The sequence below is a fragment of the Hippocampus bargibanti genome, linkage group LG14, assembly GCF_051943395.1.
Source record: "Hippocampus bargibanti isolate YZ-2025 linkage group LG14, ASM5194339v1, whole genome shotgun sequence".
Lineage (NCBI taxonomy): Eukaryota > Metazoa > Chordata > Actinopteri > Syngnathiformes > Syngnathidae > Hippocampus > Hippocampus bargibanti.
This window is the reverse complement of record NC_142747.1, coordinates 7474682-7495264: the sequence shown is the minus strand read 5'-3', so window position 1 is coordinate 7495264 and position 20583 is coordinate 7474682. Positions and strand designations below refer to the sequence as shown.

The 20583-nt window shown below is 42.2% G+C and overlaps 1 protein-coding gene across 7 annotated transcripts in view; it reads right to left on the bottom strand.

The window, feature by feature from the left end:
* Positions 1-20583, bottom strand: part of b3gat1a (beta-1,3-glucuronyltransferase 1 (glucuronosyltransferase P) a) — a 68075-nt gene that overhangs the window by 7398 nt on the left and 40094 nt on the right. The window contains exons 1-6 of one of the 7 annotated variants that reach the window (XM_089014053.1): positions 13288-13340; positions 12298-12438; positions 7678-7820; positions 3278-3346; positions 2675-3186; positions 489-785 (exon numbers count right to left, since the gene is read on the bottom strand). In XM_089014053.1, coding sequence (XP_088870179.1) covers positions 489-785; positions 2675-3186; positions 3278-3346; positions 7678-7789 — 990 coding nt within the window. In that variant the 5' untranslated portion in view covers positions 7790-7820; positions 12298-12438; positions 13288-13340. Of the gene's footprint in view, positions 1-488; positions 786-2674; positions 3187-3277; positions 3462-7677; positions 7821-12297; positions 12439-12530; positions 12647-13287; positions 13341-20583 lie in introns of those variants that run through there. The other 6 variants (XM_089014054.1, XM_089014051.1, XM_089014055.1 and 3 more) reach the window with 6 other exon arrangements.

Genomic DNA, 20583 nt, shown 5'->3' with positions numbered 1-20583 from the left:
TGTATTATTATTATTACATTTATATTATAAGCATGTGCATATACACACACATATTTGTGAAGACATTTTCTCTTGAGAGGGGCTCAAAGTCAAGAAGAGCCAGATAAGGTGGATCAGGCATGTGATTAAGATGCCTCCTGGACGCCTCCCTGGTAAGGTGTTCCAGGCATGTCCCACTGGTAGGGGAACACAGGGATGGCCGAGGACACACTGGAGAGACAGTGTCACCCAGCTGGCCTGGCAAAGCCTCGGGATTCGCCGGGAAGTGCTGAAAGAAGTGGCTGGGGAGAAAAAAGTCTGGGCTTCCCTACTAAAGCTGCTGCCCCCTCGACCCGGCGGAAAATGGATGAATGGATATTTGTACTTTATCAACTATTTATTTTACTTTCTATTGAACAATCCTGATCGTAAATCGTTGGGCTTCCCTAACCACTATCTCGGCATAAAATATAGTACAAATAATGAAACAAAAAATAGTACTGACTTACCTTAGTGCAATTTTCGGCTTTTGGTTCCAAGTCGTTGAGCGTGACAAGTTCCCGCAGCAAACTACTTTCCTGGTAGCCTCCCTTCACCCCGCGAAGCTTAAAGTACGCCTGCGGCTTGAAGAGGATGAGTCTCATGTTGATGGCGAAGCCGGCCATGTCGATGGCAAAGGGCCGATTGGGGTCGAACACCGTTTTCCAACCGTACACCTTCCCCGCCGCGTTGACCTTGGGGGACTCGTAGCGTAGACCGCCCACAAAGGCCACGGGCCACACGGAAACTTTCTGAGTTGATCTCATCTAGCAGGAAGTGAAGAGAAAGAATGAGTCATTTGAACAAGTCGACATTCCAATCGAGGATTTTTAGAGCCGCGACTATTATTCATTGCAAAAGACATTATTGAGCCGGCCATTTTGCGGCGTACTCCTGACACGTCGTCATGAAGCGCCTACCACCTGCATTGTTCAAAAAGTCGCCCAAATTGGAGACATTTAGCCGAGATCATATTTGAATCGAATAAGTGTGAACAATAGCGTTGCAGCTACACTGTTCGATGTCTTCTCGGAGTGGCAGAGTACTTTTTTTGAAGAATTATTTTTCGTCAGTGGTGAAACGTGGTGGTGTTTTATTTACTAAGAAATGTATGGGGATGGAGGGGGGCCGGGGGTAAGACCACTTTGAGAGGCTCCATACTGTTGTTCTCCGATGCGAAGATCAATACAATTTTCAATGTAAGCTCAATTCCATCCCCGGATGATTGACTTTCAAATTTGTGTGACTGCAGCACTGTAGGAACTGAAATCCATCAAAAATTGAGGGCTGCCTTTTTGACAGCCCCCTACCAACCTCGCCATCTCCCGCCCCCATTTTAGCCTGATCGTGATTTTCATTTTAAAATGAACAGGAAACACTTGCAGCTTTGGCAAATGATACCCTTATTTCAAAGGACACGCAGCGTCTCAGTCATTGTTGACTCAGTCGTCAAGCAGAGGATGGCAGACATTTTTATTCATCGGTGTCAGCAACAGTCACCCCAGTTGGATTTGTGTCTCTCCTTTTGTTTTTGTCCGCGCTTCCCTTTCTGTAGTCTATGTCCTTTCGGGGCTGTTACAGCACCGCATAAACAGGCTTTTTGAAGGTGATGGAGCTCTTCAGTAGGGTGACTACTGAGCACTTTGGCTGATTTCCGGAGGCTGTGTCGATACTTGACACTTAGCACCCCACACAATTCACCTCTGGACCTACACCCGAAAAACGGGGTAACTTTTACGGAAAGAAATTCAACTGGTGACATGATGGTAGGCGCTGGTAGGGTCGCAATCTTCTTTGTGCTTGTTACGAGGAAAATAATGACTAGCCTGAGCGAGAAGTTTCTGTTCATTATGTATCACAGTTCCCAAAATAACCGTACTGATGGTTTCCCATAAAGCACAAGAGTATCAATTAACACTCAGAGGCACAAAACAGTCAATAAGTACAATTGGGATGTGATGATTTTCAGCATTCTAATCAATGGTCAGCATTCTAATCAATGGTCTTTTAACCCTTTCCACGTTATTGTGCCTTCGGAATGTTGTCCTAAAGTAACCTAACTTAACCTCACCCAGCAAGGATCAAAAGGTAGACTTTCTGCTTTTACTGTCATTGCAGTTTACCGGGATTAACTCATTCACTGCCATATGATGTGCAAAAATGTGTCCACTCCAGTGCCAGGGTTTGTGTCATTTTCACTCAAATTGCAGGACCCACAGAAGATTGAGTTTTAGGAGTACAAAAACATTCAATTCAACGTAAGAAACCGTAGACTCTCTGCTTTCATCAGAAAAAAAGAGTTAATTCCTAAGTTGTATGGGTCTGGGGTTATCTGATCGGCGGCTGTACAAAATGCAATACAAGACGTACATATTGATTCATATAGCGCTTTAACAACAGCTGAAGCCTTAAGAAAGCGCTAACATGGACAAAAGGCAAATGCTGCCCTCTCGTGGAAGGGAAAAACATTGCCAGAGGTCTTTCCAGCGCTTTATCGGTAAAACTAGAACACATTTGGGAATGGCGCTCCACGTGACACTTTTCAATTCCCAAATATATTTGGGAATGGCAGTGAATGAGTTAATACGAGGGGTTTAAGAAGATAATTCGGGAGAAAAAAGAGGGACGACAGAAGAGCCAAGAAACGGACACTCACCTCCTCAAAGAGCTCCAGACTGTAAGTGTTGTCGTCGTCAGCAAAGTAGACGATTCCAGCTTGTGTGCTATTTGCATTGAAAGTTTCCCTCAGCCAGCGGAGTGCCAGATTCCTCTGCATGGTCCCTCGCGGGATTCGGGGGTCAACCGTTTCACTGCGTACCTTATAGCTCTTGGGCGTCTCGACATTTAGGTGGGTGTAGTTGAGGCCCGTTTCTCGGAGGAGGCGCGTGACGAGGGACGTCCGCCTTTGGGAATCCTCCACCAGAATCCAGTGCAGGTTGGGAATGTGGAGGAAGGTGTTAGCCAGCCGTGTCAACTCGGCCTTTTGCACCGGTCGGCTGTACGTGGGCGTGATGACGTGGATGGTGGGCAGCACGTCGGACCAAGGGGGCGGCCGCGTGTACACATACTCGGTCCTCACCACCTCAACTATGTCCTTATCCGAGGCGCAGTATTCCTTGGAGTCTCCCGTTTGGCCTTCCGCCTCCCTCTTACCCTCCACGCCGTCACCTGCGGGTTCAAGAAGACGTGCGAGGCGTGAGTGCAACCGAGGGGCCGCCCATTGCATGTTCGCCTGGGGGAACTTAAACCCAAAGTATACCTGGGTGTCGGTGGCGCACCGCAAGCCTCTCTGGAATGATAAAGATCTCTTTTACTAGGTGGTGACATGCTGCAAAAGGCGAAAGCAAGCACTGAGAGGACAACACAGCGGACGGACAAACAGATTGTGCTGGGAAAGCGTGGAAAGGCAGACAGAAGCAAACGTCGACTTTGACGTTTCCCATATCGGGAAAGGAAATATGCTGCCTTCGCTCCTCTTGTGTTGGAAGTGTCAACACATCCGCTCTTATCTACCGACTCGCCTGCTGTGCTGCTGTCACAAATGTTTGGGTTCACATTGTTGCTGCGAATGCCGCGCATTGTCAAAGAAGCAATAAAAATGTGTTATATGTCCACCCATACATTGATTCTCTGATTTGTTTTATCCTCACAAGGATCAGAGGGCATGCCGAAGCCGATCCTAGGTCTCTTCGAGCAGTATGGGGACACCCCGAACCAGTGGAAATTATGAAAAGGATCACGTAATAAAAGGTGGCGGGCCAATGAGCGGTTAGCACATCCACCTTACAGTGCAGAGGACGGGCGTTTAATTCCAGATACGGCCTTCCTGTGTGGAGTTGGCATATTCTCCCCGGGCCTGAGTGAGTTTTCTCCAGGTACTCTGGACAAACCAAAAAATAAAAACGAAAAAATAATGCTAATGCGACATTATCGCTCATATGTATTACATCTAAGAATATAACAAGCAAGCATCACGGGGTTCGACATGTCTGATTAGCTTTTGCAGACCACGTAAACTATTATCGCGGGCAAGATCTGACCCCTGGGCTTTGATTTTGACACCTGTGGGTTGAAGTGACAGCATCCTTTTTGTGAAAATTATTTTCACATTTCAAAGAGATACACTGAAATGGTATTGGGCTTATGGGTATCTTTATTCAGGTGCTACGTTTGAATAGCTTTGAGGAACTTTTTTTCCCAGCCTAGTCTACAAGGCAGGTTGTGGTCAGGCTGTGGGCAGCCGTGTGCTTGGTTGCACCTCAAGGGACCAGACCAACTTTTTGAGCCGCAAACCGTCACGGTCTGTGATCCTGACAGGCGTTCTGATTCAGCAACAACCAAGGGACCCACAAGCAGACGGGACCTACTTTGACCGTCGCGTGCTGCCGATTTCACCGGATTGAGGCTCCCGCTTCACTGGAAATCATATTTCGAAGCAGCGTGAGGATTTTGTCTTTGGCCGAGCCTATTAAAATCCAGTTTCCCACTCTTCCAGTGGGAAACTGTGCACTCTAACTGCATACTGTACTTCAAATTTCTACTAAAACACTTTTGCTTCAGTCCTTTGTCATGACTAATGGAAATGTGAAGCTAATTCGCATTTGACTCACTAATAATTTACGCCATTTATTTTCCACAGAGTAGAATGCAAACAATTCTGTTCGTGGTTCACCGCATACGAAAAGAACGCTTCCTCACATCTCATTAGCCGATGAAGCTGTTTTGCATATTTTGCAACATACACTCTGATGAGGTGCTCACTGTATCTTCCATACAATTGGGACAACATATTTCCCAACTTTTTTGATAATCGTGCTGACCAAACTCTTTGTGGCTTTGTATAGAAAAAAATTAAAATCCCAATGTAGGTATAATCAAAGATGTATATATTTTTTAATACATAGCTTACAATGTACTCTATGATAGATAATATTCCCGATCGTTGACAAAAGTCTAGAATATTGTTTTATGACACGGAGTTTAAAAATAAATTGAAACATTTCAATGAATTTCACACGTAAATGGATTTTTTTGACTCGCCACAGAATAGTCAGGTCCAACCTCATCAAATAATATTATGTATTCATCTCGATACAACACAGGTATAAATGTCATGTTGCATATTTTGGAGAATTAATGGCTGGCTCCTCTTATCAAGACACAAACAAATTGGAAATGGTTTTGTAAATTCAACAATTTGGAAAAATAGCGTCTTACTGAGAATTATAGAGGATATTGGCGCTTTTTATTTTGTCGTGGCTAAAAATAATCTCCGTCAAGAGTTCATGCTCAGAGCCCTTCGCACTTTAAACATAAAAGAGGATTTTTTTGTTTTGCTTTTTTTGCAATGCATAGATTAACACAATCTGCTGATGGCCAGATGTTCACAACAGTCTGCCAACGAGTATGCTGCCAAAACCTCCGGCTCCTCTTTATAAGAGCCCACAAAAGCAACCCTTTGCGCATTTAAGGTTAAATGAAATGAAATGAGGAATTTTGGTTTGGTTTCACACCTTGCGCTTTCTTCGCCGGTGCGCTTGAAAAGACACTGAAGAGATATTTTCTATTGCCGTATTCACCCCTTTTGTATGTATTTTTCAAGTTCATAAATCGTGAACAAAAGACACATTGTTTTGCTGTCGATCTCATTGGGCTTTGTTTACCCAAGAGCTTATTTGCCATTTCCCACTGTTGCTCGGCAGAGAAAGATCGTGAGGCTCATGAATACGATACGCGAAAGAACCCCATGTCGTTTGGGCTCCATTAAGCTAATTGGCGGACACATTCATGACATCAAATGCAGCTGAAAACCAACCCCGCAATTGATTAGCGGCGAATGTCAGTCGGAGGGAAACGGTTACACCCAAATGACAGATTTCCAGTTGAGTAATTGGAATAATATTTACTACAGATGCTTGACAAATTTATGAACAAGCATCGCATATTGGTTTCGGTGACCGCCGAGCACTTTATTTCAAAATGGACTTGGTTGAATGCTCCAATTCTTGTTTCATTTTAAAGTGGAATGACAAATGACCGAATTCCTCTTTTCATGCAGAGTTTTGAGGTGGCTGACCAGGCTGCAATGAGACTCAGAAATTAACAAAGCATAACATTCAAATGCTAATGTTGTGCAAATAAATGTAATTTTCATAATGTAGTAGAAATTCATCATTGTTCATCTTTTTTTCTTTCTTTCTTTATGTATTTATTCATGTATGTATGTATGTATTTATTTATGTGTGTATATAATTGTGTTTATGTATTTATTTATTTTGTTTTATTTAACTATTTATGTATTTATATATGTATTTATTTATGTATTTATTTATTTGTTATTTTTTAAAATAGGATTGCTATATCAACTGAATAGGCACATTGTTAATGCATAAACCTTACATTGGGTTGGTCAAACGTATTTATTGAGATGCGATACATTTATTATTATATGTGCTCGATTTTTTATGTCATCATCACCAGATTATTTTCTTATTTCATTTCTTTGTATTTCCACCATATTTTTGGTGTTTTTCACTGAAACATTGACTGCCGCATCTGCGGCGCATTTCTTGCACTATGTTTATGTTGCTTTTGCCTATGGCAGGGGTCGGGAACCTATGGCTCGCGAGCCATATATGGCTCTTTTGATGATTGCATATGGGTCGCCGATAAAACTAAATACATATTGTTGTTTTTTTTCGCCGTTCATTTCCCGTTGGGGCTGCAGTTGGCGGAAAGTGCAATTTTGATTGGATGACACTGACCTAGAATGGCCGAAAGCGCCATTTTGATTGGATGATAGTGGCCGTCATGTTGAAACAGGTAAACACCCCTTTAAATGAGCCCAACTAGTGCACTTCAGCGGGAATACACCGTAGCATTAGAGGAGAGAATATGTTCTGATTCTAATTTGCAATGAAACAATACCATCGATGAAACAGTCGAATGTCAGTGACATTTTAACAAGCCCCATGTTAACGTTAGCATCAACATACTTCTGTGAGAAGTAGATTGCAGATAGCAAGTGTGGAAGCTTATGAGCCGTGTGCAGGCTAGCTAGCAGTAACTTCGCCTCTGGACCGGCAAATTGAATTTCATTCCGATCGTTTGCCTGGATTTTTATCACGAGGAACGGATTTTTATCACGAGGAACGGAAAACCATTCATGTTAACGGTGAATACTATCACAAAGTTATTTTAAATAATACATTCTGATATTTTGTTGAAAAGTGGCCGCGCGTGCGCGCGTGTGTATGTGTGCGCGCGCGTGCGTGTGGCTCTCACTGAAAAACATATATTCTAAACATACTAACATATATTCAACATTCTAATATACTAACATATATTCAACATTCTAACATATATTCTAAATATTTTACTTTTATGGCTCTCTTAGTCAAAAAGGTTCCCGACCCCTGGCCTATGGGATCGATACAAGCTTGGGAGCCTCATCTTGCACTCTGCGACAAACCCGCTGTTGGGGAAAAATGAATGTTCTATCACCCGCTACAACTGGATAAGGCGGACTGAAGTCGATGTTCGTGGCAAGTAAAAGCTTCTAAACGAGCCGACAGCCTGTCTACTCATGCAGCGCGTTGTGAGGTTCAAGGACCCACTTCAGATTCGATATGGCTTGTGGAGTGTGGCCGCATTACGTACCCTTATGGATCGCGAGGAGCGGTGCAATGGCGCTTTGGTGCCAAACTGTGATGAGCAGAGTCCACGGTAGCACGATCAACACGATGGCAAGAATATCTCTTCTCTTCGGCATCTCCAGGATTGGTTTTGGGGCTCTGCATTACCTGCGGAGAAACAAAACACACACACATCGTCAGCCATGTCCGAACTTGAAGTTGAAGCATGGACACATAAACTTCCTACTGAAGGCGCTAAACATGTTGCTGAATTTTAATTGCTAGGAAATGACTGGTGCATATACAGTGCCTTAATTAGTATTAACAACAAGGGAGCGGCATAATACGTACTTGAGCTTGCCCACATTCATCCTTTCGGCTTTTCCCTTTGAAGGGTCGCCACAGCGAATCTGTGTCCTCCATCTTCAGAGGTTTGATTCGCATGTTTGTTTTGGCCAAGCTTTTACGTCGGATGTCCTTCCTGACACAACCCTCTGTATTTATCCGGGCTTGGGACCGGCACAATAAGACACTGGCTTGTGTCCCCTTGTGGATACTATCTAATTCAATCTAATAAACATAATTATGTTTTTAAAACCGATGAAAATGTGAAGACAATGGAACAACATGACGAGGGTGGGGTGATTCATGGACTTCTGTAGGTTGGCAGACGCGAGGGCACATGGCGAATGAAGTGAATAAGACTTTTAAGAGGCCTTTGTTGGTGTGATCACGCATCTAAAATCAGGGTTTCTCATATCCTTGCCATTACATGCATCACGCACCCGACCAAGAAAACAATTCGTGCCTCGAATATAATTCATATAATTTGTCCAAAAAATGTGATTAATATTCAGGAAAACACAATAAAAAAATGTAACTTAATTGGTATAAAAATAACAAGAAAGGCCGTGAGAAGAAGATAGGAGCGTCTGCGCAGAGCACCCATGCATATCTGGAACTGTCGCGGATTGGAATTGAAGCGGATTTACATGGGATAGGAGATGTGAGACAATCTGTTTTCATCAATGGATGCTGCAGCTTCGTGTTTGCTTTCAACATTTAGATTGTAGCAAACATGCACATTGCACCATCCCTGATCCACTGGTGAAAAGGATGCTTTGATCCTCTTCTCTTTAATCTAGAACTGCTTCATACAACACAGTGCAAAAAGTGCTTAAGATTGAATAACTGTCTGTCTCTTATGAAGTCTGTCTGTCTGTCTCTTATTTAGTTTAGGCATTGAGCAGCAATTAATATGATTACATCATCCCTCGTCATTGCTTCGTTGAATTAGAAAAGGCCATCTGGATGAAGATTGACTAATAGTCATAAATTATGAAGGTCCATGGTGAGAGTGATAGACACCGAGACAAACAGAGACTTCAAGTTTATCGACACTTAAAAAACCCTGCAAAGTGGAAATAATCTATCATTTGGTTGATTTGCCGTTTTGGACAAGCTTTTGCAAGTTGTGCTATGTGCCTGAATCAGATACTTAAAATAAAAAAAAAACAATTTTGGCAGATACAATAGAATGGACAATGTTATTCATCAATTGTGTGTCATCAATTGTGTCACATTATTTATTATTTAGTTTTTTTTTGTTGCTTTGACTTTAAGATGGCGCCCCGAGAATCCTCTATTTTGTTTTTCTACTTCTTTCTTTCTTTTCCTCTTCCTTTCATAAATTTGCTGCTGTGAAATGTAAATGTCTCCACTGCGAGACTAATATAGGCTAAGCCAATCCAATCCAACGTCATGAATATTGTTTTCTCTTTATCATAAATGGTACCCTTATAAACCGAATGACGAATTGAAAAGATTTAAAATGCGTAATCTTGCCTGGAAAAAAAGTGGCAATGGTAACTCACATAGCAGCTGTGCAATTCGACTTTATTATAGCAATAAAAAATGTTGGGCAAGGCCAGCCGTCGCGCTATTTGAGAAAGATGACCCCAAATGAAAAGCTAAATTCATCAAGTCCCATTTAGTCCTCTCTTTTCTCTCTCCTCATTTGACTTTATTTCAGTGGCACTTCATGTCCCCCCTCCATCTGTCCGGAACGCATTGTTCGCTGAAATTGATATAGGCTGTTTCCATGTTGGGGCAAAGCTCAAAATGCTTCATTATAGCAGTGCGAAAGGCCCAATCCACAGCACCAAGAGGCTGGTGGGATAAATACATAAATAAATAAATAAATAAATAAATAAATACATAAATGAATAAATAAATCACGGATCCATGGAGAAAAAAAAATCATCGGCAAAAAAAAGGCTCAACACCATGCCCAGAAAACGTTTAATGTAAAAAAAGAAAATATAAAAATGTCAGTTTTACGATTCTGTACTTACAATACCATACAATATAATACAATATAATACATACATTTATATGTTTTAACAACAATTGAAACTGCAACAAAGCGCTTATCATGAACAGGTATCATATACAGGAAATAATGCAATCACAGTAGAAAGTACCACGGAGTGAAACCAAGATCGTGTCGGAATCATGCTGAATCGAATGCCAAAGGTTTGATCCCCTCTGAACCTCCGGTTAGTTTTTGGCACATCTAATCATGTCTGGTCAGCAAACCTGAGGCGTCGGGAAGGTGTGTCGAGGTGGATGAGCTCAGAGAGTTAAGGAGGAGCAAGGCCATTTAAAGATTTGAAGACAAACAATAAGATCTTGAAAATAATTCTAAAATGTGAAGTGAAGCCAGTGAAGTGAAGCCAGTGAAGTGTGAGCAGCAGCATTTTGGACCAGCTCGAAATGCTTCATGGAGGATTGGCTGTCCCCAAACTAAAGCACATTACAGTAGTCAAGTTAAGATGTGACAAAGGCATGAATTACTGCCTCAAGGTGCTCATGAGAAAGGAGCGGCTTTATTTTAGCGAGTTGCCTAAGATGAAAGAAGCTGGATTTAAGAACAGCACCAATTTGTTGTTTAAAGTCAGTCCAGTTTAAGACCCAAGTTTCATATAAGGAGCCAGGGGGCCGAAGTCAACAAGATGAGATGTACATGGGCCACTGGGACCAAACTGTGACTTTTGTCTTCTTTTCATTGAAGTTCAAGACGTTTTGTGCCATCTAGGTTTTGATTTCCTCCAGGCAGGACAAAAGTGGCCTTAACGAGAAAGTGTCTTTTTTGCTCAGTGGGACATAGATCAGACAGTCATCTGCATAGCAGTGGAAGGAAATATATTGTTTCCTTAGGATGGAACCCAATGTGAGCAAGTATAGTGAGAACAACACAGGTCCCAAAATTGAGCCCTGCGGAACACCATATGACAGAGGGGCAGCAAGTGACTCAGACCAGAAATCCATGTCACTTGAAAGAAAAAAAACCCTTCAAAATCTGGGTCTTATTTGACAGCGACTGGGCGTTTAACAACGTGGATCACGTTGAACGTACGTCTCAATGCTGTCATATTATTTGTTATTTAGTTTTTTTTTTAGTTCTTTTGACTTCAAGACGGCGCCGCGAGAGTGGCTGCCTTTCCAGCAGCTCATGTATTTTGTTTTTCTACTTTCATTCCTTTCATCACTTTGCTGCTGTGAAATGTAAATTTCTCCACTGTGACACTAATAAAGGCAAATCCAATCCAATCCAAACGTATGAAATCACGGTTTGCAAGGTGGTGATGGCAGACGTGGATCCCAAAAAGCAGGCAGAAGGGAGCAGCAGGTTGTGTTTGAGAAATTGCATTAAAATAAAGTCAACAGGAACAAAATTTAAAACATCAAAGTCATTCAAATAGAAAAATACAAAGTATAAAATAAAGACCAAGATTAAAAGTCTGCCAAGATAAAACAAACACATGCACAGCATACAATTGCATACACAGCATACAATGACCCGACACGAATGGTCGTGCCGGGAGTCCTTTTAACTGTCACTGATTGGGAACGACCAGCACCTGCGAGGCAGCAGGCAGGGCTGACAGCGCTACCCGTTGGTCGCCAATCTGAACGTGGCAGTCCGCCACTGATCGGGACGACTGGCACCTGTGCAGGTGCAGGCGGGGCCGATAGCGCCACCTGTCGGTCGCCAACCACATCATGACACGGTCGTTGTGGGAGCAGCGACGAGGGGTCCTTTCTCCGATTAGGGAAATTCCCTCAAGACATTTATATCGACTCCATGTCGAGAAAGGCGCGTGGCGTATTAATGCCTTGGCGCAGCGAGTGTACCAACGAGATCGAGGGCACGCCGGGATGGAGTAATTCCGTGCATTCGGTAATAATCCTGTTTTAGCTTGACGAGCTGACCGCTACGTTTACCGCAGCCGCGGCGCTTCCGTGAAGCGGGCGTGTGAATGTGGAAAAGACTCGCCGGGATGATTGCCAAAGGCATTCTCACCACCGCCATGCCAAAATGCGGTTGAATCTTCAACGTGTTGTTTGAAGCAACAGGACAGATCCGCGATCATAAACCAAACAAGACTCTGTTGTAAAGACAACACGCATTGTGGATAGTAAAAAGAGCCGAAATGGAAGGGGGATCGCCGCAAACACTGGCACAATGTCCGACAACCTGAACTCTTACAATATAGCTCTTATTCTTATCAATCAAAGTGTGTTTCATGTACAATTTACCGTTTTACATGCTTTGGGACATATCTGACAAGTTTATACTTACCCAAAGTCAGAATTAGATCATGGCATCACAGGTGATGCACAGGTGAGAGGCCCACAGAGTTTTGCTAGGTGAGCTACACAACAGCAATATCATGCGATCCTCTTCCGGTTCCCATCAGGCACGCGACTCGCACGCGTCCGTCTGTTGGATGAAAAAGTTTGATCATTCATGGCGCGATATTCATCCATTTCAATTCTGACTATTCCACTTTTCCTCTTTACTGTAAGTAGTACCCTCATAAACCGGATGACGGTTTTGAGTTCCACTTTCCATGTGACCAAAGTATCAATTCCCATCAGGTGTTTGTCTCTTGATTCCCATAAATCCTCATGGAATTCCCCTGACTGTAAAAATGGGACCGGCTCAGTCGAGTGTATCCAAAGTTGTGTGACAACATTCCTCAACGTACCAGCCTTTTGCTTCCCACGAGTTCAATTGATTGGAAAAGAAATATCAGCAGCAAAATGATCAAACGGTGCAGTGCATTTGCTTTAAAATTATTATAATTTATGTTTTGCTACATTTTATTGCCCATTTATCGGGAAACAGCTCAATAATCCAACGCCATTCAAGTCCTGGGGACCAAAAGGTACCAATAATAGTCGAAATTCCAACTTTTCATTGTCCAAACAGCGCACGAGTGCGAGACACAACAATGACAAAAAACACATATTGGAAGCGAAGCACCACTAAACACAAAACACCTGCCTTATCAACAGATTTGTAGTTTTCAACAATAATGAAATACAGTAAAACATTCCGGTAGAATCAATCCAGCACACAGAGTCGCCCCTATGAAAAGAGGTAACCGAATCCAACCAGTGAGACCAAGGGCAAGATGGCTTCCGCAATACACACAGAAAATCATTGAATGAGACAGTTTTTTCCTGGGGCCCGACATCAATTCCCAGACGTCCTTGTTAACAGCATCCAACCAGAATTTTTTGTGAAAACTAATTGCATAAAACTACCTCCGGGATGACAACCCACCTTGGATCAGTGTCGCCACATGACAACATCCTTCGTCAAGTGCCAGAGTATGAATTGCTCGTTTTTCATCCACTCCACCGGCACTTGTGCCTTTTATGGCGTTCATTGTTTCCACTCCCCACAAAACAGCTCCGACAACTTAGATGACAGCTATAATTGTCGAGATCATTACACGAAGGATTTTTGGCTTGCTTGCTTAAGGTAAAGTTGAAGATTGACAGGATTATTTTTAATGACTGTTCTTCGTACAACCTTTGGCATTGTGAAAGGCCCAAATCCAAAAGGCACTGCTTCCCACTGCTACACAGACACACACACACACACACACACACACACACACACACACACACACACACACACACACATGCTCAAAAGAGATTAAAATGAAAATTCTTCACTCTGATCTTCACAGCTCTCCCAAAAAAACAACAGATACCTCCCGACAAGTTGCGTTCATAATTTGTAAAATCACTTCAAATTACTTCTACTAACCGCATTTTACAAAGAGTTCACATGCATATAGCTATATTTTTACTTTTTAAAATGCACGCTGAATATTCAAGGGGTCTTGTTTTTGAGTTGATGACAATGTGACGTCACCTTAGGAACCCCCAGAGTTCTTGACGTTGTGAATTGAGCGAGAAAGCGAAACACAGGCGATCTTGAGTGCATTTTTGGTCATTTGTTTAGTCTGAAAACACCGTGTTGAGTACGAATTAGAAGGAAAACTACATAAATAACGTGATGGTGAATCGTTGTGCAGCCAATTGCGGTCACACGCATCAAGATGGTGTACATTTACACAAATTCCCAGCGTACAAACCAGCCATATGGGCGGGATGGGAAAGACAAGTCCAACGAACCAGAGCAGCGCCACAAAGCATTCATTTGTTTGTAGTGCTCATTTTGAAGAAGATTGGTTCGAAAGAAAAGTGTCCTCAAAATCAGATGGAACTGTCACGGTTTGCGAGGTGGTGATGGCGGGTGCGGATCCCAAAAAGCAGGCAGGAGGGAGCAGGAGGTTGTTTGACAAATTGTATTGAAATAAAAATCAGCAGGAACAAAATGTAAAACATCAAAATGATCGAAAAAAGTATCAAAAGAAAACCAAGTGTAAAAGTCCGCCAAGGTTAGACAAACACATGCACTGCACACAATGCATGCAATTGCAGACAAAGCATGCAACAAACAATGAACCGACACCGGATGGTCGTGCCGGGAGTCCTTTTAAGTGTCACTGACTAAAACGACTAGCACCTGCGAGGCAGCAGGCAGGGCTGACGTCGCTACCCGTTGGTCGCAATCCGAACGTGGCAGTCCGCCACTGATCGGGATGAGCAGCACCTGTACAGGTGCAGGCGGGGCCAACAGCGCCACCCGTTGGTCGCCAACCAGATCATGACAGGAACAGGCGCGCCGCCACCAAACAAAAGACCCCGCACAGCGTTTGCCAAACGGGAGAGGTCCAGGGTAAGTGTATTGACATAGTCTAGAATTCAAAAATGTGCTTTAACCCATATACAGGTAACATCCGATTTACGACCGGTGCGAGTTACGACCACCCGCACTTACGACCACGACCGCCAGCTGGGACCGCTACGGTGGCAGCCCGGCCGGCACCTCTGCAGTGTTTGCGATGCATTTAGTAAAATAAAGACTCCAGATGGTCCTTCTTGTTTAGATTGAACAAGTATGATGTTTATTTGCCAAAGCACAGAGAGCAACCGGTACACTCAGAATTGTACAATAACTATTTTTTTTAATCGCTGTCAAAGGACCATACGTAGCGTTGCGGCTGCGTTGCCAGATGCGGTCAACATTCAGCATGCCTCATTTTTCTTAACAAAGAATATTACAGCATTGCACAAAATGATACAAAATAACTGTTTCTTCACAAACGCATATGACAATTTTGGCCAGCCAAGCGGGTGATTGTGTTGGATTGGATTGGATTGGATTGGATTGGATTGGATTTGCCTTTATTAGTCTCGCAGTGGAGAAATTTACATTTCACAGCAGCAAAGTTATGAAAGAAACTACTTGTCACAATGGCACCGGCGGGGGGGAGCGTCCACAGACGCAGAAGCGGGAGGAGGTCGGCTTTTGGGAAGAGGGTCCTCCGACGCCGGCCAGGCTGAAAGCCGAGGCAGGTCGGCACTCGGGTGTGCGGGATCCGCACTACGAGGACGCCACGTTGGGCCCACGGCGCCACCGCCTCTTTGAGACTTTTTTCCTTCAGCGTCCGTCTAAGTCCGAGCGTGTGTGTTGGGCGACTTCTTCTGGCCTCTCCGTTAGCAGGGAGAGGCATTTTTCAACAGCGCGTAATCTGTGGGAAGCTGTGCGTATTTGGGGCAGCAGAACGACAGTAATAAAAATTGATATGAAATATGAATATGAAAAACAAAATGATAAAAATGACACTAAAAGTTATAAGATTTATAACTGAACTGTAAGCAGTTTGGTATAGCATAGTATTCAATAGAAAATTTAAAAACAACAAATTGACATTGTATTTTATTCTGTCGTATAAACCTCGCATCGGTCATTTTGAATGCTTGTCGATTTACGACCGTTTTGTCGGACGGAACCCGGTTGTAACTCAGATGTTACCTGTACATACAATCGTGAGAAATCGAACCACGGCCCAATAGGCATATATACATGTACACATTCGGTCTTGGTGCTTTGTACCAGTTAATTGATAATCATGGTAAATCCATAACCAGCGGGTAATGCAGAACCATAAAATATGTTCGCTCCATTAAATACAATAATATTATTACCAGTACCCCGTACCGTAACATTGATATGATGACAAGGACAGAGTGTCCTATAAGGAGTCACCGGTTTCGTCGCTTGCATACGGCTGATGGATTTCTTTAATCGATCGATCGCACACCACTTATGTTTTCCTCTTCAGAACTATTTGAATCATATACATAACTGGATGAGTAACGAGTAAGCATCTTCTCCGAATCTGAACTTTCTGACGCCATTGTTTTGATTCTGGAGCAAGGTAGTTTGTGGGTGGGCCAGCATCACCGAATTCACCGAAGTTCTCAATGTGACGTCACGGATAATGGGGGCAGGACTTTCTGAATCTCTCCAGTTTTGAGCTCATTAGTAGCGTTTTTTCTGAAGTCAGTTGGGCACCCAAGAAACTGTGTCTGTTCTCCTTTAAACTGCGCTTTGCATCTACAATTTGGTGACAATCATAGGGATAAAAAATACATAATCTTGAAAAGTAGGCGTTTCGCCGTTAATTATTCAAATCCAGTCTGATAGTAATGCGCCAATCGCAGCTTTTCAACGCAAGTTCACCGAAAGGTCACCCTGCAACAAGTGTGGGGGGCTACATGCCCCCATCAATGCGATTCACACTTGAAGGCTCTCCAGAATTGAATAATCATGAAGTGGATTTACGTTTCCAAAAATAAAAATGCAGTCAAAGTAACTCTGTATGACTATGGTTTAAAGTGCTCCAGATAGTGTCCTCTTAAAATCCAGGATGTTGCACAGTCTTCCTTATATCGTAACTTGAACTGAAGCCTGTATAGGATTATCCGAAATTTGAAATAAATAGATAAGCCTCTTTCCCCCGCGCAAGTTGGCCTAATTACACCAAATGCTACTTTTCAATCTTGATTTAGGCTACCCAAGAAATGTTGAATAAGCCATTTGCTGCGAGGACTGCCCATGATTGATGGCCTGAGTCCATGCCAGGATCAGCTTGCCTCAGCAATGATCAAAGATTTTGGAGCACCAAGCCTAAAGGCAGCTTGTTTTCTGCCTATAACTATGGGGAGGGGGGTGGAGGGGGTCCAGCCTGCCCTGAAATAATTTACTGAGCTGCTCGCTCAGTAAGACCACATTTGCAATGCGGGTCCCGGTGAGAGCTCCACGAACGCTTCTCATCGCAATCGGGGCCTCGGTGAGAGACCTTCAATGGGACTGTCGAGTCTCTGCATCGGAAATCAACACCAAGAGTGTTGGCTTGGCACTCTCTCGTCTGATCGTGAGGGAATCCACGGAGGAGACGATGGCAGTTTCAGATTCTCCTCGGTAGGCTGCCAATGGTGCAAGTTCGAGTTGGTTTGCTCAAGGTATGTTGTGGCTGAGTGGAATTTGATCAGAATTGGATTTTCGCCACAGGGAATTTACATGAACCAACTTTTAAAAATGACCTTTTTTGTCTCGATACCCGTTCATTGTCTCTGTTTCCCTCTCCTTTGTGTTTTGGTATCAATTTGGAAATGTCATCCTTGCTGCGGAAAATTAGTCACCTTGGTTGAAAATCCAGCGAATCGATACATTAAAAACAAAAAAAAAACATCTCTAGCGAGTCTGCGGGAGTGATTCATGAATACGCACCATAACATTTATCTCATGACATGAGAAGCTTGGAGTCTAAGGGACATCAATCGCAGCCGCTTGTGACATGTTTCACCATGTGCAGGCTTACGAGGCTTTGATAAGAGGTCAGAGGTGGGAAGCGAGAGCTTCCGCGTTCATTAGCTAATTAAAGGTCACCTTCAGAGTGCAAGTTTTGCCGTATTAATCTTCTACCTCTACTGAGTTAGAAATGCTGTAATGAGGGTCAAGGCCTGGACCTCCCCAAAGAGAGATTTGCTGGCGTCAAAGTCCGCCAATTATATTCCTTTGGAAAAGGAAAACATGCTTAATTATCAATTTGATCATTTTGAATGAAAGCGACGGGATTCACATTCAGCGCTGCGTTCAGGAAGTCAAGTCGTTTCGGCAACTGCCATTTGGATAATAACACAAGACACATCGACGCGTTTCTGCAGAACAACGCTATTATCCGCCCTGCAAGTCTAACAGGGATATAAAGTAACCAACGATTAAAAATAAACAATACATAAACAATAAAAGGTCACATCGATGACCTTGTGCATGTTGCAGTCTCTCCAAAGTAAAGCATAGTTTTGGCCTCATAAAAATACAAAGTGATGTTTGGCATATTCACCGGCAAGTCATTCAGATATTGGACGCTATTTATTTAAGTATTTATGTATTCATGTATTTATGTTTTTATTTAAAATTGTATTTACTTATTTATTTATTTACTTGGTTGTCTATTTATTTATTCATTTATGTGTGCATTCATTCATTCATTCATTCATTCATTCATTCATTCATTCATTCATTCATTCATTCGTTTGATTGTTTGTCTGATTGTCCGTTTGTTTATTTTTTCTTATTTCCCGCTTGGCAAGTCATTCAGATAATGGACATTATTTATTTATTTGTTTATTTGCTTGTCTATTTATTTATTTGCATACATATGTATGTATGTATGTATGTATGTATATATGTATGTATTTATTTCTTTATGTGTACATACGTTCGTTCATTCATTCATTCATTTGTTTTTTGTTTGTGTGATTTTCCGTTTGTTTATTTTTTTTAACCCCCCCCCCCCGGCAAGTCATTCAGATAATTATTAGTATATAATAATAATTATAATTTATATATAATAATTATTTATTTGTTTGTTTATTTGTTCATTTTCTTGTGTATGTATTTATTTATTTGTTTATTTGCTTGTCTATGTACATAATTATTTATTTGTTTGTTCATTCATTCTTTCAGTTTGTTCGTTTGTTTGTCTGATTGGCCATTTGTTTGTTTTTGTCCGGACTTTTACAAATTTACGAAGCCCCTAAGGGGACATCGAAGAAAAAAAAAAAACTTTGCGAGATCTCGCAAAACTTTGCGTTCCCTCGCAAAACTTTGCATTCCCTCGCAAAACTTTGCATTCCCTCGCAATACTTTGCATTCCCTCGCAATACTTTGCATTCTCTCGCAAAGATTGCGAGATCTCGCAATCTTTTTTTAAAAAAATGTGCGTTCCTGTACTTCCGGGTCAGCTTGGCTCAGGTAGACGGTCGCGCGCGCTGCTTATTGAGAGAAGGCAACAACTCGGCGCATCATGGAGGAAGACTTGGAACACTTCTTGCAGTCAAGAAACGTCCCTCACGTGGACATTGCACGTATGAAAAGCGACAAGGTGGGCATACAGCTACAAAGTCTGATGTAATAAGCAAAACAAGAGAAACATGGACATTTTTTTTCGAAGTAGTAATGGTAGTAGGTCAATAAAGTGAAAGTGAAGCTAACATTTCTATCTACTCTACCTGTACTGTTAATTCTATTTTAATAATGAGGTTATTAACACAATTTAAAATCGATATTACAGTTAGTAATTGGGCTGCCGCTACCTAATGTACTATTCTCGTGTAATACTGAATACAAATAATGATGACTGTAGTGTCCCATCACTCATGTGAATATGTTAAATGTATTAAAAGTTATTGATAATTAAATAAACATGTCAAGTATTTATTCTCACAATTTATCTTTGCAGGTTGACATGGCAGTAATTGCTATGATGACCGAAGAGCAAATGGGCAAATATATCACTTCTTATGGTGATCGAATAGCTGTCCTTTGCTTTTGTCATCAGAAAATGTCCAGTGGTGATAATGAACTGCTCCTCCAAAAATTAAGAGGCAAAATAAGATCAAGGAAAAAAGGTGTACTGGCTGAGACTTCGGGAGTACTCCAAAACCATGTTGATGGGATGGCAAGACATAACAATGTTTCTGCAGAAAAGACTCAAAGGAAGATTTATGGCAACGATTACCATCAAGTGAGGACAAGCAAAGGTGGAGGAACAAGGTATGCCATCCTGGAAAAAAACAGCAACTGTCGCTCAAATTTTGGAGCTGGGAAAAGGGCTATTTTTCCCAGGTGGAAGCTCAACCAAAGGACCTGTTGAAGACTTTACTTTTGTGGTCTGTGATTTCAAAAGAAACCACATTGCTTTAGATGAAACAATTGGCAGACTCTATGAAAAAAAAACAAATTGAAACTGTTAAGATTTTACATTGGCACAAAAGAAAATACTCCAACATCTCATTTGGATGAATGCAGTGAAGCTCATTCATCTGTCACCAACATGGTGGGAGAAAGTGCGCAATTGATTGATTGACTCTCTTATGTCTACACACACATGCACACACATCAGTTTAGGAGCATTTCATTATTTGTACTTTGAGATGTAAAACATCTGTCATGGTCAACCTTGCATAGGGCAGTCTACAGTTGTATTTTCCATTTGTGTCTACAATTGATTTCATGGTTATTATTCATTCATTCCATTTTCCATATCACTTATTCTCCTAATGGTTTCGGATATGGTGCCACTTTCAGTTTGACCTAAAGGTTTGAAGTTGATATGTTGTCGTGCGGCGATACAGCAAGCAGGTGGAA